Below are 22,144 nucleotides of genomic sequence, written 5' to 3' on the forward strand. Positions count from 1 at the left end.
GATACCATTTGTATGGACATATTCTCCATACACTCATATTTGATGCATATTTTTCTTTTATTTTCACAGACTCTGGATTAATGTAATTTTACAATACGTATTTAGACTTGCATTGTTGCCTGATAAAGTGAAGATGAAAAAGTGCTCCATTTAATTATTATTGCAGATTTTAAACAGTATAGGCACAACAACAGAAAATCAATTATTAATTAGAGCATTAAAAATGTAATATTTGGCAAAAAAAAAGTGAAAAAGGCCTTAAAATATGAACAATAATAATCTTAACAGAACTAATAGAAGCTCCTTGACAGCATTTCTGTACCTGCTTTGCTAGCAAGCCTCTTCTAATGAGAAAGAGAATGAACAGAGAACTCATGCATCTGTCCAAGGTGTGTAATTGGGGTCTACAGACTCTTTGTATTGCCACAATTGTCTTTATCTACATCAGCAGGACATACAAAGCTAAAATGTTTGACGATATGACAACCTTGAACTATGAACTTCTGTAAGATATATTGCATGGGAAATTTTCTTCCACCTTTCATCTCAATGCTGCTAGAAGGTAGCTGAGTGGGTGAAGGTATTGTAAGCTTATGTATGAGGCTGTATCGCTGTTCTTCAGACTATTTGTGTTTTCTGTCCTTGGTTCTTTTAATACACCATTCCAATAATAGTCGGAGCTTTTCTGCAGTTCTGAATATGCTCACCAAAAAAACCCTCCTAAAAGTATTAACTCATGATCTGCTGCAAAGCACTAGGTAAACCGAGCACTACAATAGTAGATATGATAATCCAGCATATCACGTCTAAATGTTCAAAATTATTTTGTGACTATTCCTTTCGTTGCCGCGAGAAGCGTTTCTTTAGACTATATTTCAGGTGTAGAGAAATACAAAATGCTTTGCCACTGTTTCAGTTTCAAACACAGTAACAGGTTAATCAGCTCACCACAACATAGAATCAACTTGCAGTACTGTGAGAAATGGAAGTAGTGCAAGGAAAAGCAAATTCCCCCAAGCAGCGGGCAGAGAAACTCCAAGAACTACATTTCTTCCAATGCTTCCTTGGAAAAATTAAAAAAACTAAAACTTATTAGATCATATTAAAAACAAGTGTACATTCTGAGCAGAAGCTTAACACTATGAACCAACAGGCTGATTTATAATAGCACCTAGTGTATACAAACCTATTACACTATATACACATCCAAAGTAATTAGCATGATTTCTGTAAAGGCAATAAATAGGTGTACTTTTGATCAGTGCTATTATTTAGACTTTTAGGCAATCTGGTATCCAAATTAAAGTGGTTATCCAGGCTTTAACAACTGATAGTTTATCCCCAGGATACACCATCAATATTTGATCGGAGGGGGGCTGCTGCTCGGAAACCCTGCGGATTAGTTAATTGAAGGGGCTGCAGGGCTCATCTGAGCGCAATAACCGCTTCAACGTTTACATCCGAGTACGCCCATGCTGAGTACTGCAGAGTTGTCCCATTCACTTCAATGAATTTTTTCTTCAGTTTTAAAAAATCATAACTTTTATTTTGCCATCAACGTAGCTGTCTAGGGGCCTGCTTTTTGCGGGGCAAGTTGTATTTTTCAATGGCACTATGTAGTGTACCATATAATGTGCTGAAAATTGAAAAAAATTTAAATGGAGTAAAATTGGAAAAAAAACAAACACAAAAAGTCCTGGATGGCAGACCCCCACTGATCTAGTATTGATGACGCATCCTGCAGGTAGGCATTTAATAACATAGTAGGTTAGGCTGAGTGAAGACCATGTCCATCTAGTTCAGCCTGTTTTAATCCCTTTGTTGATCTAGGGGAAGGCAAAAAAAAAACCCCAAGAGGCGGAAGCCAATTAGGCCATTTGGGGGAAAAATTCCTCCCCGACTCCATAATGGCAATCAGAATAATCCCTGGATCAACCCTTGATAGTTCCTACCTGAATGTAAGACCCAGGACAATAACCCGCTGGTCACCTAATGACTATATCCTGTAAGCTTTTGACAGCACATTGGAATAAGATTGGCTCAGGTCTCGCATGGTTGAGAGAGCAGGGTTTTGGTTGTCTGACGACAGTTGGGCTCCAGTTCTAAAAGCCAGGAGTAAAAGAACCACCAATCTCAGCTGTGTAAGCCTTTACATGCCACGTCAATACAACAGCGGAATGTAAAAGGCTGACACAGAGGAGTTCCCTCTGTCACCCACTGGACCCTAGAAATGTGATCAGGGAGAGCTAATGGGTTACGATGGCACCTGGAAGCTTGAAAATGGCACCAAGGTCTGCAAGCCTTTGAGGCCCTGCCACAGATGGGGTTTAGTGGGCCAACGTAATACACTGCAATACTTCATTATTGCAGAGTATTACAGGAACAAATCGTTTCTTAGGAAATTCAAGTCCGACAGTAGGATAAAAATAAAAATGGTAAAATGTTAGAAAAATATAAAAATGAAAAATGGCAATTTTCGCTCCTTAGTCGATTAAAAAAAAAACACACAAATTTTTTTAAGTGTGAAAAGTAGCAAAACAAAAAGAATGTATATACATTTGTCGCCGATGTAAATCACACTGACCTGCAGAATTAATTTAATTTATATCATATGGCAAACTTAATTGAAAAAAAAAATCATGCCAAAATTACTGAAAAAAAGAATGAAGCCATCAAAATGTTGTGTTCTCAAAAATGGGATCCACAAACACTACAGTTCTCATCCCACAAAAATAAAAACCTTATGCCTCTTGGAGCCCCTCTATTTCCCATTCCCTTCTCTTGTGTAAATCATGGGAATCCTATCTGGATATTCTATGTGCCAAGGCAGAGGTGGTGGGACTCACAGAGGGGGAATGGGATGGAGCTTTAGCTTCCCCTGGGCTAGTTTCCTCAGACCAAAACAAACATCTAACCCAGATCCTGATTTTACATAGGGCGTATTATACTGCTATAAGGTTAGATACGTTTCGTTCAGAGTACCTGGATGTGTTTCCAAAATGTCAGGGTAAGTTGGATACCTTTTTCCAGTTACTGTGGCAGTGCCCAAAAATTAGAGGCTTTTAGGAGCGAGTTGCCTCTTATTCTTAGACCCTTAATCCTGTGTTTCCAGGTATTCATACATTTTTTTTTCTGACAGAAAGCAGTTACTATGTCAAGAAAATGATTGCAAAAGCTTGGTTGGCACCTTGAGTCCCCACACTGTTTGGCTGATCTTCGTTAATTATATGCTTCCTCATAAAAAATGGGTATATTTTATTAGGAATCATCCAACCAAATGTTTTAATGTACAGGACAGATGGCTGCAAACTTCCTCAATTTACATGGTCTGGACATGGTACTGGTCTTCTTTGCATTTTGCATCGACCCAAGTTAGGTGCTATTGGGCCTGGCATTTGTACAGGATGACTCCACCCTAGTTATGACTCCCCTATGGATATATGTAGGACCAATTAGTGTTTTCTTTTATGTTTTTGAAGGGGTTGTCTCGCGGCAAACATCAAAATTTTACTTTACCCCATTCCCCGTGTCACCCCCCCCCCGGCATAAAATAGTAATTTAAAGCAGTTTTTAAACCGCTTGCTACTCACCGATCCGACGAAATATGAAGTTTTAAAAATCTTCTGCCTAAGATGGCCGCCGGTCCTTTCCCAGGGATGCACTGCGGTTTTCTCCCATGGTGCACCACGGGTCTTCTCCCATGGTGCACCATGGGCTCTGTGCGTTCCATTGCCGATTCCAGCCTCCTGATTGGCTGGAATCGGCACACGTGACGGGGCGGAGCTACGATGACGACGCAGTGACCAGCTCTCCGGCACGAGCAGCCCCATTCACCAGGCAGAAGACCGCACAGCGCGAGCGCGTCTAAAAAAGCAAGAAGCCAGTGAAATTAGACGGCACCATGGAGACGTGGACGCTAGCAACGGAGCAGGTAAGTGAATAACTTCTGTATGGCTCATATTTAATGCACAATGTACATTACAAAGTGCATTAATATGGCCATACAGAAGTGTATAACCCCACTTGCTGCCGCGAGACAACCCCTTTAAGGTTTCTAGTAGACCGGAACCAGTCGTTTTTTTATTTCTGTTCACAGCCCTGTTTTGGCTCAGGAACTTTTTTGATATATGTGCTGATGTACTTGTGTCCTATATTTCCATTGCTAATTGCTTTAGAAATATAGGACACGTATCTTTTAACTCTTTGTTAATGTTTATTGCGAATTACAAATATTTCAGTTATAGGAGAATGAAAAAAACAAAAACGCAGTTAATGTTAAGACTCAAAAAAAAATATTTATTTTGCTAAATGTGTTCAGTAATCTTATCTACTGAGCAATCCAAATGTGCATAACATGCAGTGTTCAGAATATGCTGTCTGTATTCATTACACATTCAGAGCATTAAATAGTTATTAACTTTTCAAATAACTTGTGCTTATATGATCGCCAAGCTGATTACTAAAACTGAAATTTACTCTACCTAAAATGACATTTTTGTGCTGAAAAATACAGGATACAAGTCAGATAATGGTCAGAAATAGTGTTATTCCTCATGTACACACATAGCAGCCTATACTGATACATTACTTACCATTAAAGGTAAATTTTAAATAATGTCAGCATGTAAGAGGGTTAAAAACTACGAACATGGTCTAGGACCCTTAACAGGGCCCCCTTCTACTTGAGGGGGGCAGAGTGACTCATATGAACTTAGCAAGACTTGAATGGGTATTTCCCATCTCACAGATAGCACAAAACTGATGGTCACACAATATTGTGGCCCAAAGTTTGGGAATTATACAATATTATGGCACTGTTTGCCAAGCTTTCCCTAGCAACAGAAGTCTATTTATAAAATTTTGAAAATGAACTCCCCTTGGAGGTTGCCAGAAGCTCTACAGCTTAACAGGCAGTTGCCACTACTAACAGAACCTTTGCCCCGAGTATGCAGTGGTGGTCACTGTGCAATATTTTGTAGGCCCACCTTTAACCATAAACCCTCGACACTACTAAAGCATGGCAGGTGTGCCTCAGTCAGCAGAAATCTGGACATAACGGACTCACTACAAGTTGCTCTGCGCTCCTATTTATAACCTGGCCCCTTTTAGTATGCCAATCATATGATGCCACATTACAGCATCCACATGTCCTGACTATGTGACCTCGGACATAATGCATGGCCACAGCAATATTACCTTATAGGCACAGCATACAATGAACAAATCACATGTATATTACAGTGCATGCAATAATGTGCATATTAGCCATCATGATCCTCTAAACAGTGAAATATCACAAAAATGACATAACATACAGTAACAAGATGCTACGCAACTCTGCATTAATTACCTGTTAACCCCTTAGTGACAAACCCATAAACTTTTAACATCGTGCTTTGCTGGGCTTTAATCCCCAAGGCCGTAAAAACACACATCCTCTGGGGATTAAAGCCCTGCACGCTGTTGACGTGACAGTTCCATGCTGACTGTTACAGGAGGCGGCTGACATCCTGGAGCTGTCATGGGCGGCCGTGGAAAGCCCCCCCCCCCCTCACACCCCCGGTAACGTGATCGCCGGTATCCAGTGAACGCATTAAAGTCAATAAAATGTTTTAAAAAGTTACAGATCTGTAAGGGGAGCTGAGAATATACCCCCCCCCCCCGGTCCTCTGCGTTGTCCAGCGGCGTTCTCGTCCTTCCCGGACACGACGGCAGCGTCTGCACATTAGACATCATAGCGTCACATGCAGAGAGCTAGGAGGCCTGGGAAAATTAAAAACTCCCTGCTCCTGGCTAGTATGAGTAGCTGAGTAGGGAGCTGTCACAGGGAGCTGCAGTATGAGGTTCCCGATCACACGGGCGACCAAAGGATGACAGCGATCATGTAAAAGTAAAAAAAAAAAAAAAAAAGGTTTCATCTCCCCTTATGGATCATATCCATGAGGGGAGATGGAATGACGTACCCTAGGCCCGCAAGTTTATCCATGGACCTCATCCCGGTTTCTGTGCATGCGTCCATCGCCAAAATGGCAGATGCAAAAGCCACGGATTACCGTGTAATTTAAAGTCTCCCCGCTCTTGGCTACCAAATGTAGCTGAGACCCTGTAGATTTCACGGGGGGCTACGGTATGCGGTCCTTGGTCACGTGATCGCCGCTATTTCACGTAAAAGTTAAAAAAAAGAAGAAAGTTTCACCTCCTGTCATGGATCCAATCCGTATGGGGAGGTGAAAACTTACATAAGGGCGTCCGGCGATGTTTTCCAACGGGATCCTTGTCGGCGGACCTTTCCCCAGCTTCGGTGCATTCGCCCGTCGCCAAAATGGCAGACATAAGCGCAGAAGCTGGGGAGGGCCTGGGAAATGTAAAATCTCCCTGCTCTTGACTGCTAAAGGTAGCCGAGAATCTAGAGCAGTGACCGAGGTCTGCGGTGAGCGGTCCTCGATCAAGTGATCGCAGTAATCCACCTAATGGCAATCATGTAAAAGTTAAAAGACAGTTGAAGTTTGATGCTCTTTTCAGTTTTGGGCCACATCGTGCACACGGACATAAGATTAGGGCCACAATGGGTATGTTTCTGAACACAGAGCAAACAGGGGCATCCATTTTGGGGTGAAAATCTTAATTCGTGTGTGCTGTACAAAAACAAGGAAAAAAAACCAAGGAAAAAAAAACCAAGGAAAAAAAAAAAAACCAAGGAAAAAAAAAAAACCAAGGAAAAAAAAAAAACCAAGGAAAAAAAAAAAACCAAGGAAAAAAAAAAAACCAAGGAAAAAAAAAAACCAAGGAAAAAAAAAAACCAAGGAAAAAAAAAAAACCAAGGAATAAAACCAAGGAAAAAAAACCAGGAAAAAAAACCAAGGAAAAAAAACCTGTTTTTAAAATGACAATGCCAAAAAAAAAAAAAGAAAACCGTAATTTTTTTCCTTCGGCTTTGCTTAGATTCATTCAAAAACTATGGGATCAAAATACGCACTACACCACTACCGTGGGGGTTGCTATCATTCTGACTCCTATGAGCCTTTGCAATCTTGGCTTGGTGTAGGAAAATAAAATGTTCCTCAAAATGTTAATTATTAATGTTAAATTTGTACGTCTTTTAAATGATTAAAAAAAATAAAAGTTTTTCAAATGTGCGTCCAAAATAAAGTAAATGGATGGAAATATATATATTATGAAAAATGTGTACAGTATATTTGCACATATCTGAGATATTGCAATTGAAAATGTGAAAAAAAAATTAAATTTTTTCAATTTTGGTGCTTTTAATAAACATATGCAAATTCTATTGTCTATTTTTACAACCTAAATGAAGTACAACATGTGTTAAAAACAATCTCAGAATCACTTGGATATACAAAACCTTTACAGAGTTATTCTATGTTAAAGTGACACGTCAGATTTTCAAAATTTGGCCTGGTCATTAAGGCGCAAACAGGCTTGGTCACTAAGGGGTTAAAGAGGACCTGTCAGCTCTAGGTAAGTATCTATTTTAGTAAACACTAGTATTCTTCATTAACTCCCTGCTGCAGCCTTTCATATTTTTTTTTGTTTTTATTTTTGCCAAGTTTTTTTTATTTTTCTGGCAACATAGCTATATGAGCGCCTGCTTTTGTAGAATGAGTTGTATTTGGCAATGGAACCATTTCATGTACAATATAATGTATTAGAAAACTTAAAATTTCTGTATGGGGTAAAATAGAAAAAAACAACACACAGGTGGGTGGTATTTTTATAGCGTCCACAGTAAGGTGAAAATGACATGCTATCTTTATTATGTAGGGCAGCAAGATTACAGTGGTACTTGGGGATACCAAGTTTATAAAGTTTTCTTATATGTTGAACTGCTAAAAAAAAAAAAAAAGAATTGAAATCCTTTTTTTTTTAAAACTGCTTTCTGTCTCCATTTTTCAACTTGGCAAGGAGCAGTAGACGACCAGAGGGCAGGGGAATCAATAACTGCAATATCTGGAAAAATGAGCATTTTGGAAATAAATGTATTATGGGTAAATGCATTGTTTTGCAACTTTAGACATATTGAAACAGGATTCCCTAGATGGGAATAAACCTTTAATATGGAGCTGGCCATGCCTCTGCAGCTATTACAGGCTCACTCTCCTGGCAAGGATTTCCACAAGATTTTGCAGTGTGTCTGTGGGAATTTGTTCCCATTCAGCCAGAAGAACATCTTACAAGCTGTGTTCCACTTCACACCAAAGGTGTTCAATGGGTTTGGAGTCAGTGTTCTGTCTGGGCCAACTGAGGCTACTTCCTCTACATTAAACTTTTCAAACTATCCTTTTCTGAACCTTGCTTTGTGTATAGGAGCACAATCATGCTGGAACAGAAAAGTGCCTTCCACAAACTGTTGCATCGAAAATGGAAGCACACGATTGTCAAAACTGTCTTTGTATGTTTTAGTATTATTACATTTCACTGTAAATAAAACGCCTAGCCCAAACCATGAAGAAGAGCCCCATACCACTATACGTCTTCCACCATACTTTATAATAGGTACTATGAACATGTTCCATTCCAACTGGTATATCTTTCTGTGCATTAGACAAACCCAAATGCACCCATCAGACTGCGGCTTCCAAAAGTAAAACTACAAGAACCATAATTAAAATAAATCTACAATAAGATCTGTCAGTAGCAAACAGCCCTTTTTGTTGATTGCTTCCATGTATTAACATATTTGTACATGATAGACTAAAAATAAAGAGTAAACAAAAAAAGGAATTAAATTGCAGCTGCTAGATTTTAGATTTGATGTAAAATATTCTTTGACTTATATTATTGCAAAGTGCACACTGTATCGTTTTTTCCTTTATAAAGAAACAGAAGAATGAAATTGTATTTCTGCAGTAGCGTCTGTTTATGTCAGAATTCAAGGACACCTCTATTCACATTTGTTCATCTACCAAGCAAGACCTGTTCAATACCCTTACATACCTATTATTTCAGCCAGAGAACTGGCAAACAACACTGGCCATGCTATCAGTATGTGTAAAAATATATTTACCTACCAAGAACTTGCAACTGGCATACTAGAGACCTGTTCCAATGTAAAGTACACTGAATGTGTGCTACCTTTAATAGATTCTTCTAGCCATAAGTACCCCACTATCTATTGACCCATCATGAAGAAGCCCTGAGCTTGCAATCAACAGCTGTGGTACTGAACCATTAAACCGTACACAGTTAAAAAGTGCTGTTTTGCATGGAGTTTCACATTATATCCACTGATTATTCATACAACATTGTATATTACTGTGGGTTTAACACCTTAGGCCTCGTTCACACGAGCGTTGTTTTGCACGCGTGTATGTGCAAAACAGCGATGCAAACTGGGCTGCAGGCAACCACTGCAGTGATTTTCGGGGAAGGGCTTCAAATATAAGCCCTTCCCTGAAAATCATCCCTAGCTGGTGTAAAAAAAACCAAAACATAAATATTTAGAGGACTGTCAGGGCTCGGCATGTCTAGTCGCTTAGCTCGCTGGCTCTTTCAGCAGACAGGGATTTAAAAAACCCTCCTCCTGAAAGGGCTGCGTCTGATTGGCTGAGCGCTCAAGCAATCACAGGCAGCGCTCAGCCATTCATTGAATTCAAGCGCTACCTGTGAATAGCTAAGAGCTGTAACCAATTATACACAGCCCTTTTAGGAGGCGGGGATTTTAAATCCCAGACTGATGAAAGAGCTTTAGTACAGTGCCAGGGAGCCAAGCAGCTAGATGCTTGGAGAAGCAAGACCCAGAGGCTATAACTGTAAGCCTGTAACTGACAACCCACTCATATAATCCATCAGGTGCCGAGTTTACACACTTGGACGATAAAGTGTAAAAAAATGCAGTTTTTCATGCAAAATAAAATACTTGATTAAACTAACAGATGATAAACTTGAAAGAATTAACAGGTCCATTAAGTCCAACCTATAATTCTACCGTGAAGATCCAGACTAAGGCAAAAAAAATCACCATGACGCCAGTAGAGATGAGTGAGCACCAAAATGCTTGTGTGCTTGTTACTCGATCCGAGCTTTTTCTAATGCTCGAGAGCTTGTTTTGAGTAACGGCCCCCCCAGTAATTGGATTTCAGGGAAGGGCTTTAAATATAAGCCCTTCCCTAAAACCCCCTGAAAAATAGTGTAAAAAAAAATGGATACTCACCTGCCTTCAGCTACCGGGGCTCCATTGAAAACAGGTGGGGAGGAGAGGGTCAAGATTTTCCACGTGGTGCTCGGCTCGAGTAACGAGTACATCGAGTATGTTAATTCTCGAACGAGCATGCTCGCTCATCTCTAGAGGCAAGTAATAAATGCCTCGTTAGGGGAAAAAAATCCCTTCTGCCTCCAAGTGTGGCAGTCAAAAGAAATGTCTGTATCAATGTCCCACCTCCAAAAATCTAGTCCCAAAAACTTGCAATAATATAACTTTTAAGACAGGCATCCGGGCCCCTCTTAAACTTTTACATTAACTCAACCTTAATAATATCCTGTGCTAGAGTTCCATAATTTAACTCCTGTAAAGAAGACCAGTCTATAATGATGACAAAACTTTCTTTCCTCTAGATTTAGAGGATGCCTCCTTGTCATGCTTACAGGGCTAGTTATGAAAAGATCATTAGAAAGAGCACTGTACTGCCCAATTAGTATAGCTTCAAATGGTTTGGGTGGCCGATGCTCTTTAAAATTAATTTCCCACTTTAAGCGACTTTATTGCTTTCCTGGTCTCAGTGCATATTGATGCTGTCTTAAATCAGTGGTCTTTAAAATCCATTGGCAATAAAGCAAGCAAGCACAACCTTCTGATGCACTGGGGATTCAGTAGGTTTTCATTTAGCTGCTTGGCACCTACACTAAATAGTGGAATGGACACACACCTGTAGTTGCCTTTCCTGGTTTTAGATGTAATTTGGCTTTTTTTGCCTCCAATTTATGACATCTATCACCAACCCAAGAGCACACTCACTGCTTATACTATGTATAGTGGTTTTAAGATAGCAGTTGATCATTATTATTGATGCCTATTTTGGGGCATTCTTTATAGCATTTAGGATTGAGAACCTCAACTGCAAGGCAACAGTGCTAACCATTGAGCCATCATGATGCCCTTTCCAAATTTGCAAGGAGAAAATCTCTATGTCAAATTCTCACTCACGATATGATGTTCAATAAGATTATTTTATCATTGTTTCACCTACACTGAAAAACAAATTCCTATTAACTGCCTCTTTTCAGGCCTACATAATATATTAATCTAAAAGATCCACTATTTTTATAGCATTTTGGCAGCAGTTTTTGGATGACTTCATAGATCTTTAAATTATTAGATTGCCCCATAGCCATCTTTTTTCTACACTAAACACCACAAATTTGCTAACCTCTCTGGGCATTGTAGTCTGCCAATTCCTTTTAATAATGTAGTTGCTGCCTTTAAACTGTTAAAGCTCTGATATGTCTGAGTACCAGTGGCCAGAACTGTTCCCAATATTACAAGCGTGGTGTGACCAGTGACTTGTAAAGAGGAAGCACAATGTTCTCGTAATGTGCCCCTAGACCTCTTTTAATGCACCCCATGATGGTATGTGTTTTCACTGACCATGTGCATAAACATTTTCAATTTTTCTGCCAAAATTCCTAACTTATCGAGATCCATCTGCAACCGAATACTGACCCTGTCTTGTGTTACTTTGCAGTTTTGTATCAGCTGCAAATATTGATACAAAAGTTGTAAATATATTTTTAAAAAAGGGCCCAATACTGACCCCTGTGGTACTTCACTAGTGACCCAATCAGATTATGTACCGTTTATCACCACCCTCTCTTTTCTATTGTTGAGCCATTTACTTACCCACTTACACACATTCTCACCCAGACCAAGTATTCTGATTTTATATACCAACCTTTTATGCGGCACAGTATCAAGCAATTTGAAAAAGTCAAGATAGATGAGATCCAGTGACTCTCCCCAGTTCGAACTAGAACTTATCTCCTCATAGAAGCTACTCTCATTGGTTTGACAGGAGCAACCACCCAAACCTATGCTGATATGGAGTTATAAAACTTTTTTCATTGAGGTAGTCCAGGATAGCATCTCTTAAAAACCCCTCAAACATTTTTCCCACAACAGAACTCAGGCTTACCAGCCTATAGTTTCCAGTTTTTAGTATTTGATCCATTTTTGAATATTAGCCCATTTGCTATGCACCAATCCAGTGGCAGAGACCATGTCACTATAAAGTGCTTAAATATAAGAAACAATGGTCTACCACATTATTTAACTCCCTCAAAACCCTTGTATGCCATTAAGACACAGCGTTTTGTTCATTTGAATCTTTTTTAAGGCATCCTCACATTTTTTCCTGAGTTAGACTGGTGACATTTAGTGGAGAGTTAACATTATCATTCTGCATTTCACCTAATATTTAATTTTACTCTGTGAATACTGTGGAGAAGAAAAACTATTTAAAACACTTGCTGTTCCTTATCACCCTCAACAACATTTTTAAAGAACCAACACTTTCAGTTTTAATCTGTTTTACTTTTTATACAGTTGAACAGTTTAGGGTTATTTTTATTCTTTGACAACAAGTCTGCCTCCACCTTTGTCGCTTTTATCTGCTTTTTTTTTTACATAGCTTTCTTCACTGTCCTCCTTGTTTTAGTAATTTAATAGCTTTATTTTTGTTGTCTATTGCCCTCTTTACATCTTTATTAGCCATATTGGTATTCTCCTATCCCTAACTCTCTTATTCCTGTAAGGTATGAACTGCTCACAATGAGTATTTAAGAAGCTTTTAGAAATTTGCCATTGTGTATGAAAGGAAAATTTTTGACTCTTATACCTTTTAATTCAAAATTGGAAAGACGCCTGGCACAGGCTACAGAGAAAAGCATTCCTAACTTATGAAGTAATGGTTTTGCATACATCTGTTTGGGCTACGCAAAACTTTGCTTAAGAACAAGTGACACTGTTTATAAAATTTCTTAATAGATAATTAATAGGTATGAGTGAGTATACTCGCTAAGCACTACTCGCTCGAGTAATGTGCTTTAGACGAGTATCTCCCTGCTCGTCCTTAAAGATTCGGGTGCCGCCGCGGGGGAGAGCGGGGAGGAACGGAGGGGAGATCTCTCTCTGCCTCTCTCCCGCCCGCTCTCCCCTGCTCCCCGCCGCAACTCACCTGTCAGCTGCGGCGGCCCCCGAATCTTTAGGGACGAGCAGGGAGATACTCGGCTAAGGCACATTACTCGAGCCAGTAGTGCCTTAGCGAGTATACTCGCTCATCCCTAATAATTAACTAGGAATATAATGCATCATCAATAGTATATAAATCACTGCAGATAATGGGAGATGGGAGTCCATTATGGATTGATGCTTAACCACAAATCCACTGATGGATGCCAAGTTTAATATTGCTTTTTTTTTCTTGCTGATACACTATCTTGTTATTTGTATAGCGTCAACTTATTTTGCAGCGCTTTCAGGTAATTATTATTTATTACCCCCCACCAAGCTGGGTTCTTATTTTACCGACCTCGGAAGGATGGAAGGCTGAGTCAACCTTGAGTCGGTTACCTGAACCTTGCGGGGATTGAACTTGCAACCTTCAGGTCGTAGGCGAGAGCTCTATCTGTATATACCTGTTTGTCTATTGATTATATTTTATGATATCTTGGATGTATTTTGATATCTTGTATGTACATCTACTTTTAATCACCTTAAGTACACTTGATTAATAATCTAAAATAATGGCTAATTTGCAGTGGGACACATTTATTAAGCATATACACTAGAATTTAGATGTACGGTATATTCACTAAACATGTCAGTTTGTGAAATTGATGTGAAAAGAGGATGTGGCTTGCTGCTTGGACAAAATTTTGATATTTATGGATGCTATATAAAAAAAGAAAGTCACAAAAATTTGCTGAAATAAAAAAACTAAAAGAAAACACATATCCACTCCACACAAACCGACATGAAGTGGCATCCTTTCAACTAGTTAATTGTAGTGATGTGTCCCGTGACATATGTGAATGTATCACAGTCATGTATGAGTTACAACATACATCAATAAATCAGTCCAACTGAAACTTAGAGATCACCAGTTTTGATAAATGTTGACCTAAAGTCTTTAAAGAGGTTTTCTGAGGCAATTGGTGGCAGTGGAGGTTCATTGGTGGTGGGATCATCACAGCAGCAGGAAGTGAGTATTGAGATATATATATTACACATACATACATTACACTTACACACTTACACACACACACACACACACTTACACACACACACACACACACACACACACACACACACATATATATATATATACACACACACACACACACTCTGCATCCCCCCTGCCACCAATGAGCCTCCACAGAAGACTATCAAAATACATGGTCTTCTGTTTATCCATGTGACAATTGCAACCAACAGAAGGCCCGACGGGGATGTCACTTAAGACGTCCTATAAATCTGTCGGGCTTCTACATTAGAAGGCCATGTGACAGGTTTATAGGACGTCACCGGGCCTTTTGGTTAGATGCTGCATCGAGTAAATTTATTTTATATAGTTTTGGGCATAGGGGTCCCAAAACTATATAAAAAAAGTTAACTCTGAAAACCCCTTTAAGCAAAAAGAATCCCGATGCAATGAAGAAAACAATCATTTTAATGAAATATATAAAATGCCCTGTATCTAAAAAGTCTCATAAATGACAAGGTAGTATTTTAATAGTATAGCAATTACAAAAGTATAGTGTACAAGAAATTAATTTTGCAAGCTACATTTCTTTATCAGTGCTATAAGAGATATTAAATCGATAGATATTCCCAGCTGGTACCTGTTTCTGTGAACATGAGAAGCACAGAACGCAAAGCTGTAATGAAGCAGTGTTGGGTCTATCACAGACCCAGTCTCAGCATGGTCAATCAGTTCTTTAAGATAGCAGAGATGACGATGGCAGCCACGTACACCATATCGCGCACAGTATTCATCTAGTACAAAAACTTGACCAGGACTGAACCAACCCTATAAAGAAAGTGGAAAAGGTATAAGTAATCTGGAGACCGATTGATTGCTCTATCTAGAAGGACCATCAAACACTTGTTTCAAATTGTCTTTATTGAATGAGAAACAGATTGTTCTAGAATGTACAGTAAAAATCACAGAAAAACAATATTTAAGAGAAAGATTTTATTTTCTGAAAGTGTCAAATTACGGGAATGAAAAGGAGAATTGAAAAATAACCTTTATCAAAAAATGTTAGACTATTACTACAAAGCTCAGCATCATAAATTTTCTGCTGCACAGAGTATACCAGGCCCCATCTTCCCACTGATATCAGTTTCCCAAGGATATTATCACATAGTTTGCCTTAAAACGATATATCAGACCAAGCATGTCTCAACTATAAATTAGCCTCGTCAGGGGTCTCTTAATCATAACATTCCCATATTATTTTAAAGAGAAGCAGCGCTAACACTGCTTTGGTAGGCACCCTCTACAGGCTATTATAATCATAAAACTTGAGACCACAATGCCAAGAAAAAGTTTCATAAATCTCCTGTGGCACATGCAAACTCTCAGAGCACACTAAGAGTATCCACAATCCTGAACCACAGAAAGTCTGCCCAACACTCTACCTCTATAGTCTACTGAGGCTTACTACTAATTTCATGGTCAAGGGTCTAGTAGGAGTATTAACCCTTTGCAATCCAATTTCGGATTCAGGGATTCCTAGGGTGTTTTTTCTTTCTGCTATCATACAATGGCTAGAGCCAGTACTGCAGTATGGGACATGCTGGAGAGGCCCCGGACAACAGAGCGGCCAGTAATGTACAGTAAGAATACCCTGCCGGACGTCTTCCGACATCGGAGCTGTTCAGCCTTCAAACAGAATGTCTGAAGATGTCAGACGGGATTGGAAAGGGTTAATGCATTAAGGAGCAACTGAACTGCAACAGGCTGTTCCAAAAACTAAATAAGAGCCAGTTTCTTCCAATACTCCAAAACAGTTTTTGTCTACCAATTTGGACACTCCTAGGTCCCCACAGACAGTTTCCCCTTCTCTGTTTAATAGAGATTTCAAAGCTAAAATCTACTTTTTACCCATTTCATCATATGAGGAACTGTATGGCTACTTTTAATTCTCTGGTGGCATCAGAATTCTTCAATATAAACACAAAAGCTATCTCATTTAAATCCCACTCGGAGCAGATATATCCAAGAAGCCATCCGCATGCTATCAGCCATTGGATATTACACTTTATTAAGCAGTGATTCAATGACTGAAGTCTTCATGAAATTCAAAAGCTGAATGAAAAAGGAGCATATGAAGAGGAGACCATTTCTGAAAATGAGAAAGAATTCCTTAACCTGTGTTTCCCCATATTTTACCACATTCCTAAAATACACAAGTACGGTATGTTAAAAAAACCTACCTGGGAGGCCAATTATCTGTGGAATCAACAAAATCACTAGTAATTTATAATATTACATAGACATTCTTCTCAAGAAATATGTTCAAAAGCTTGACTCCCTCCTAAAAGACTCACTCTAATCAAGTCACGTAGCAATTTTTATGAAACCATCATATCAATGGGCCACCTGAGACGTAACCGCCCTGTACTCAAGATTCTACCATCCCCCCAAAACAATAAACGTTTATCCTATGGAACCTACAGTTCATTTTAAAGTACAATTTTGTTTTTCATTCTTGATTGCCAGTTATATCTGCAAATACCTGACATAGCAATGGGAATGAGGTATGTGCAGAGTTTCACAAATCTTTATATGGGAGCTTTTGAGTGAGATTTTATGACATCTAACCACCCTGGCATCATAATATTCTTTGCAAACATTACTTTGATATTATCTTTATGTGGGAAGAGATAATGGAAGAATTTGAAGAATTTACATCCTCTTTAAAAACAACGCGGAATTTATCTTTTACTGGGAACGTTTCAAATACACTAGGGTACCTTGATATATTACATCATGAAGATGGTAGAACCTACACCAATACATTTTTTAAGAAGGTAGACAATAACAGTCCCCCTCAACCAAAGGAATGCCCATTATAAGAAACGGCTCAACAACATTCCTTACAGCTAGTTTTATAGGATAAAATGCAATTATATTAACAACAGTGATTTTTTCTTAAAAAGTAAAATTAACAAAAGACGACTAGAAGAAAAGGTCATGTAAAATCTGTAAAAATACAGGCATGAAATAGGGTACTCCTTCCTACTTTTGTAGGGGTTTTTGAATGCGGTCATAAATTGTGCAAATGTTGCACTAGCATTCATTTAAAAAAAAGGTGTTTTCCAGAGTAGCACCAAAGGTGAATCTTTCAAAACAAAATCCTTTATAAGTTGTTCATCAAATTATGTGATTTGTTGGAGTGTTCTTGAAAATTACAATATAAGGCACACAATGCAGACCCTACAGAGCAGAATCAATAAGTACTGGACTAAAGTAACAAATAGTTTCTTTACACATAGTGTATCCTCTCACTCTGCTTTAATATGTAATTGGAATTTTTGGTCTTTTGTCGTTACTCCAATTGCACAGATTACCAAAAATACAGATTTGAAAAACCTAAACGACATACGATATTCTGGATTTACAAACTCAATACTCTGAGCCCCACTGCTCTAAATGAAGGGCTAGGAAACATTCGACTGAATTGGATATATCTTTGTTTCGGAAAATGACCTCACTTGACCTTACTGTTTGATGTAAACATTACATTTATTCTGGTGTGTTGTTCATATTATGTCGGTATTTTTGGTTGACTTCATGCTTTTATGATTTCATTTTTTTATTATATTAGTTTTACCTATATGTTGGCCATATCATCATGTTACGCTATGGACACCAGTGTTCCATTAAATATTGTACTGATTTTAATCGGCTCCAGTTCATTTTAGCTCACATGTATTACTATTCTCATTTAGTCGTCATCATCAGTTTCCTCCCCCCCCCCCCCCAATATATTTGGTGTTTATGGGCACATTTATTTTATTATAATCCACACAGTAATTATGTCTATATAATCAGTTTATCTTAATGCAATTCCTTTACCACTCTTTCCTTACTAGTGACCAGTCGGATGATCCCCATTCGCCCATATTGTAGGTCTTAATTTATTGTTAATCATGTTTTTAATATTTAATTTTATTAGTTAATTTGAATGTTAACCTTTTATTGAAATTCTTTCATATTGTAATTATTTACCATTCATTCATCCCAATCTTATAATTTCAATTTATTCTGTTTTTCACATATTGATACATTTCCTCAAGCACAGTTTTTGTATATTATATTCTGCCCTTCCCAACACACGGTCAGCTCTTTTATTCTCTATATAATCTGTCTCCCAATTGAGTAAAACATCCTTTACGTGAATCCTTTATCAAGATGGCCCCCAAGCCCCTCCACGCATGTGCTACCATCTTGTGGAATATACATGCTCTCTCTGTCATTTAAACCTGGGAGAAGTAGTGCTAGTTTTCTCCACAGCCCGTCACTCAGATCTTGGATGCTGGCTCATTGTCGGGAGTTCCAGTCACACACTACTTCCTTCTCACAGTTTTCCCTCTCCCCCTTTTCCTTGGCATTGAGCCATGTCATTTCCTCATCACTATTTATCACTGTCTATCTAGAACTCTCTCGCACTCCTTTATCCCTCTTTCCAATATGCCCTCTATTGACCCATGCCTGGGAACCAAGATGCAGATTATGTTACTGTAAGTGCCAAGCTGTTTGTTTTTGTAAATATCTGCTCCCTAAAATCTGCCCTCTATTATAATGGTTCATGCTAAATAATAAATCTGGCACATCTTTAGGTTGTTGTTTTGTTTTATTTTATGCCACTTACTAGATAGCTAAAATTCTGGTGCAACTTTTCGCACAATGTTGCATGTAGCCCCTTTCCACAAAGCCGCACCCTTTTTCCAAACATGGCCAAAAAAGTGACTGAAAATGACTAAAACACATAAATGTGGTGTAAAGCATGCAAGACCGTTTTGTGGCAAATTTTCGGTAGTACTTTTGCCTCAGTAGTACGGTAAATCTATTTACCGCAATTGTTTAATTTCAAGTGATGCTCTGATTTAAAGTTAAAATAATTGAATAAGTCATGAATCGGTGACATATACCACATTTCCTCTGCAGCTTCCTCTTTCAACTGCTGATCAATGGAGTGTTGTACCTACCACAATCAGGTAAATGCTAGTGGGTCCTCATTTAGACAAGGAGTTATCCCCAAGTCTACTGTTCAGACATAACACACTGAGATTTAAAAAACATTTCAGTTTTGACTGGGTTTATTTTTCAGCAACACTAACAATTGGCAAATGGACAATCTTTGAGATCATCATTTACAAATGCGGTTAATAGAAATACTTTATGCAAAACCAACGCCCCAGGGTTTTGAAAAAAATCTCTTTTGTACAAAATGCAGCTGCATGAAAAAGTGAGCCATTTAGTATTATATGGATATGATCACTAATCTAAGTGCCAATTATACAAAAATATAATCTATCTAATAAGGATGAGTTCACACCAGCACTAAGTTTCTCCTTTGTTCAGGTCTGTATTGGGAGCTAAACTGCAAAAAAACAGAAGTGACTATAATGTGGGTCGCTCTGGCTTCTGGCAAGTTGCCTGGACTTCTCCCCTAGAAAATAGTGTAGCATGTTGTGTGATTTTATTCCAGATTTTAGGTCAGATCTGTGGCAGAGGCTCCATATGCAGCCTTTGGCAAGGATGTCAACATAGCCTAAGGCAGCCTGTCGACTACCAAGGTGGAATATCAGAGGGGAGAACTGACAAGTCTCCGCGGTGAGCCTATCTAATACGGAAAATCGCAGTATGCAGCGATTTGAATCCCGCGAGCAGAGAATCACTATGACTCTCTGTTCGTGGACATCAGGCTGCGCTTTCCATAGTTAGCCTATGGAAAGCGTGTCATGCAAGGTCCACGGGCGATTTATCACTGCGGATCTTGCAATGACAGCTCGCTCGTGGACAGCCAGCCTTATACAGACAGCTTTACTGCTTAAGTATTTTATTGAGCACACTGAGTAAATATCCACTTCCTTCATGGTGTACTTCCATGAACACCAGTCTTGTTCAGGTCTTTTCTAAGGCCCCCTGCACATGGGCGGAAATTCCGCGGTAAGATTTCCCGCAGAATTTCCGCCCGTGCCCGCCTACATAAGATTGCATTCCAAACGCAATCCTATGCACACAGCACTTGTCCGCACGAAAAGACCCGCGGAAAACAAATCGCGGCAAGTTCTATTTCTGTGCGGGTCTCGCAGAGGCCAGGACAGAAACCTCCCTAGTGACGTGCCGGCTACGCTCTGCGCATGCGCCGACACATCACAGAGCCGAGCGAACGCGGAAGCAGGTGAGCTGCACTGATCACTGCAGGTGCGCAGGTCGGATCCGGCTGCAAGAATTCTCACTCTTGGAGTAATCTTAACACAACACCCATTCCTAGGGAGAATAGCAACAGTCTTTATAATTCTCCATTTGCAGATAATTTGTGTTGTAGATGTTTACTCAATGTGCTCAACAAGAGACATGAATGGTACAACAGTTTGTGTGCTACTAGATTATGTTTACATTTGTAAAACAATCAAACCAAATTTTATTAGTAAGAAATGCAGAAATTTAGGTAATTCCACGAAATCCCCCCCTTTTTTCCCTTGAAAGTGCATTTTTCAAATCATATACGTTACTCAACTATCTTTAATACTTACTAGACAAGAATAGGAATCGTTCAATCTATGTTCCAATGTTTGCTGCTGAAGTACTTTAAAGAGGGAAGCATGATCATATCTGCAGGGATTGGCAGAAATAAACTCATCCATCCCATGTCTTTGTCCACGATCTGGGTCTGAAGAAAAGGGAAAAAAAAACAATATAAAGGCGATGTAAGCAAAGCATGAATGCATGCACTGAAATATTATATTACATTTACACTTTTTATAGGCTTCAATTCAAAAACTGATCATCTAGAGTTTAATTCACTGACAACTTGATGAGATGACCTTGGTGCATTTCAAAGCACTTAGCAAACATCCAGGCTAAAAAGAAAATGGTCTGAGAAACAGCTCTACCACATTGCACATTTTCACCCTTCCATTGTTCTGCCTGGAAATATTTCTACAGCAGTACAACTAACAATATAAAACACATTCATCGCAGCTAGCAATCTACTTTCCAAATGGCAAACTAGAGCAGAAATGAACATGTTAGCAAAAGGTAGGTCACTTACAGTCTTTGTTTTGTGCTATGCTTTTAATGAGACAAACCTTGGTAGAGTAATGGGAAGTGTTGCATATAGCAACAAAAAAGGAATTTATAACCTTCAAGCGAAAAAAGAAAAGAAAACAGAGCAATACATTCTGAGACAACACAACTCCTCCATATTGGTCTGTCCTAAATGTCACTCGAAGGACCAAATGCATTGTTCTTCATAGATACATCTTTCAACGCCTTCAGACCCCGCGGGTTTATCAAAAGAGGAGTTGTGCTGATTGCTTTCATTAATGGTATGTTTTGTTAAAAACATCCATGTGAATTTTCCAGCACATATAGGCAGAAAAAGCTAAGAGGGTTAGTTTTCCAACAAAACATTAGCTCAGTTTGATACCAAAGTTCAAATTGGGTGAGCAATCTGCTTACATTCATCCTTACAAAGGGGCTTCAGACTCTTTGTCCCTTAAAATTTAAATGTCTTTTTTTTTACATTAGTTATCACAAATGTACTTCCCTAAGTGTACTGTTGAGACACAACACACTACCAACCTAAGGTCTCTAAAGGGAAGAAGACAAAGACTTATTGATCAACACCAATTACAGAATCCGGGCCCTCATAAAACTCCATATTGATCTGTGGCCATGATGCTAACATAATCAGTCACATTGAGAAATTTAGCCCCAGATCATATTGATCCATGTCATGTTCAACAGCCAACTAGATTTGCAGATGGAAGAATTATTTCATTCATGCTGAAAGAGGTGCAGCTTTACATTTTTCTGTGGATATCTTTGCTAATTCACATCATATGGTTTTGCACTGTCAAGGCAATAGTCAAATTCGTTTGACAGTATGG

At 38.9% G+C, this 22,144-nt stretch overlaps 1 protein-coding gene across 6 annotated transcripts in view; it reads right to left on the reverse strand.

Annotated features, from left to right (window-relative positions):
• The window catches only part of CADPS2 (calcium dependent secretion activator 2), a 458,085-nt gene that overhangs the window by 250,641 nt on the left and 185,300 nt on the right, over window positions 1-22,144 (reverse strand). For all 6 annotated transcript variants that reach the window (XM_066591847.1, XM_066591846.1, XM_066591844.1 and 3 more), the window contains exons 12-13: window positions 20,786-20,922; window positions 14,854-15,041 (exon numbers count right to left, since the gene is read on the reverse strand). In XM_066591847.1, coding sequence (XP_066447944.1) covers window positions 14,854-15,041; window positions 20,786-20,922 — 325 coding nt within the window. The remainder of the gene's footprint in view (window positions 1-14,853; window positions 15,042-20,785; window positions 20,923-22,144) is intronic.

Source organism: Eleutherodactylus coqui, chromosome 2 (assembly GCF_035609145.1).
Source record: "Eleutherodactylus coqui strain aEleCoq1 chromosome 2, aEleCoq1.hap1, whole genome shotgun sequence".
NCBI classification, from domain to species: domain Eukaryota; kingdom Metazoa; phylum Chordata; class Amphibia; order Anura; family Eleutherodactylidae; genus Eleutherodactylus; species Eleutherodactylus coqui.